The 2,022-nt window shown below is 35.5% G+C and overlaps 2 protein-coding genes across 2 annotated transcripts; one reads left to right on the plus strand and one right to left on the minus strand.

Annotated features, from left to right (window-relative positions):
• The first annotated feature begins 602 nt into the window (after window positions 1-602).
• On the plus strand, window positions 603-1,302 carry LOC113343419. Its single transcript, XM_026587605.1, has one exon. The coding sequence runs from the start codon at window positions 840-842 to the stop codon at window positions 1,047-1,049; it is 210 nt and encodes a 69-aa protein (XP_026443390.1). The 5' UTR covers window positions 603-839; the 3' UTR covers window positions 1,050-1,302.
• A 99-nt stretch (window positions 1,303-1,401) lies between these two features.
• Window positions 1,402-2,011, minus strand: LOC113343421. Its single transcript, XM_026587606.1, has one exon. It carries the CDS (start codon window positions 1,765-1,767, stop codon window positions 1,558-1,560), a length of 210 nt encoding a protein of 69 aa, XP_026443391.1. The 5' UTR covers window positions 1,768-2,011; the 3' UTR covers window positions 1,402-1,557.
• Between the last annotated feature and the right edge of the window lie 11 nt (window positions 2,012-2,022).

Here is a 2,022-nt window from a genome sequence, read left to right on the forward strand (position 1 = left end):
AAATTAAAAAAATATCAAGAATAGTTAAAGCTTACTCCAATTCTAGAGAACAAAAGAAGATATATAATATATCTTAATTTAGTTATTGACAAATAAAAAAGAAGGAAAACGGGAAGAAAAAAGTCGAATAGCAACGGTTGTAGTTGGGGGTGGAGAAGGAAGTCGACTGAGAGAAGGAGAAAGAAAAAGAGGGAGAGTATCATAATGAAATATTAGATTTAGGGTTTCTATTTATCCTCTAAATCAATGGGTAGAATCTAATACTTGTAAATCAACGGTAGAAATTAAGTTTAAAAATTAATCGATTTTCCAATGGTTTTTGGTTCGGTTTTAGAAGCCAAACAAAACCAAAATCAACACTATCGATTTTCCACTTTCTACACCGTAACCAATCCATTAGAAAATGATTCGAGTTGGTTTCTTTCTAATTGGTCTGGTTTGATCCGGTTCCAACGGAAAACCGAAACCATATTCAGCCCTACAAATGATGCTCGGGTTGATAAGTAGGCCATGAGTTTTACTAACAATCTTATTAAATGAATTTTAGGGGCCTAGAAAACAGAGAATTAGATTCCAAGCATTTAAGTCAGTGGCTCAGTTTTTAGTCAGTAGTCTAGTCACCACTACATTCACATCGGGGTCTGTAGTCTTACTTTGTTGAATGCTGAGTTTGTTTGTCTCTTTGTTCACTTCTCTCTTTTTCTAGAGTTCACTGAAAATAACATTACAATATCTCCTGAACCATTCACTACACACAAAGTTTGAAGTCTGAAAGCTTGTAGCTTTGCTGGTGGTGGTTTTGGAAGAAGAAGAAGAAGAGGAGGAGGAGGAAGTGAAAAATGGCAGATTGGGCACCAGTATTGATAGGAGTGATTCTATTCATTCTATTGTCACCAGGTTTATTATTTCAGCTACCAGGTCACACTAGGCATATGGAGTTTGGAAGTTTCAAGACTAATGGGAAATCCATAGTCATTCATACTCTGATATTTTTTGCTATCTTCACCATTCTCACATTAGCCCTCCATGTTCACATCTATGCCGGTTAATTAAACGTCGATGCATCTCGTCCCCGGTAAGAAGCTAAAGCTTAAACCTTCTTGATCATCTTCTCCTACATTTTTATCATTATGGTATCTGTAACTTGAGAGACCATGGATCAATGAGTAGTTTTTGTTGGTTCTGTTAGTTTTTATCTCTAAAGAATGTAATGATGTACTTCACTTTGTTCTGATTTGTGTTGTATCTGAGAATTCTGGATCCTTTGTTATTCAGATAATATTTTCTTAGTTCATAGCTTCATTTGCACCAAACCACTACGAATATGTTTGAATCATGGATAGCTGAAACAAGCTAGTATCTTTATTTGTTAGCATGTAGAAATTGGAAACGAGATCAATATAGTTAACAAGTTGTGGTTGATTCTCAATAAAAGATTAATATATAAAAACATAACTCCCTGAGGCTTTGAGCCTCTTAACATTCAAAGAACAAAGTAAAGACTACAAATTGTTGTTGATAACAACTCAGGACATTCAATTGCATGATTCAGTTTTACTATACGTGAATGTGTATGCCGACCGCAACCACCAATACCGTGAGTATGCAAAAGAATAGTATGGCATGAACAAGAATAGCAAGCCCACTTGTGTACATATTCCCGAACTCCACAAATTTATGCCTAGCCGGCAGCTGGAAGATTAATCCGGGTGATAGAAGAATGAATAACACCACTGCTATAACAATTGGTCCCCAATCTGTACCCATTCTAGATTTCTATAGATTGATGTATGAACAAACGAATGAATATCTATCTCTCGCTCGCTTGATCGCTCTATCTCCTTGGTTCCTATTGCTTGGTATTTGAATGAACTAAAATTTCATGAACAAGGAAATGTATAGATGAAGAGGATGCTAAACTTAATGACGAAGAAGGCGACGAGATTAAAAAGAGCAATGTACACTATAGACACCTCCTTAATATGAAAGGGATATTAGTGGGTTTTGCTTTAATATGTATTT

This window comes from Papaver somniferum, unplaced genomic scaffold, assembly GCF_003573695.1.
Source record: "Papaver somniferum cultivar HN1 unplaced genomic scaffold, ASM357369v1 unplaced-scaffold_584, whole genome shotgun sequence".
In the NCBI taxonomy this organism is placed as follows: Eukaryota; Viridiplantae; Streptophyta; class Magnoliopsida; order Ranunculales; family Papaveraceae; genus Papaver; species Papaver somniferum.

Coding starts and splice junctions, on each gene's coding strand:
- LOC113343421 (XM_026587606.1), bottom strand. CDS start 1,767: ATGGGTACAGATTGGGGACCAATTGTTATAGCAGTGGTGTTATTCATT.
- LOC113343419 (XM_026587605.1), top strand. CDS start 840: ATGGCAGATTGGGCACCAGTATTGATAGGAGTGATTCTATTCATTCTA.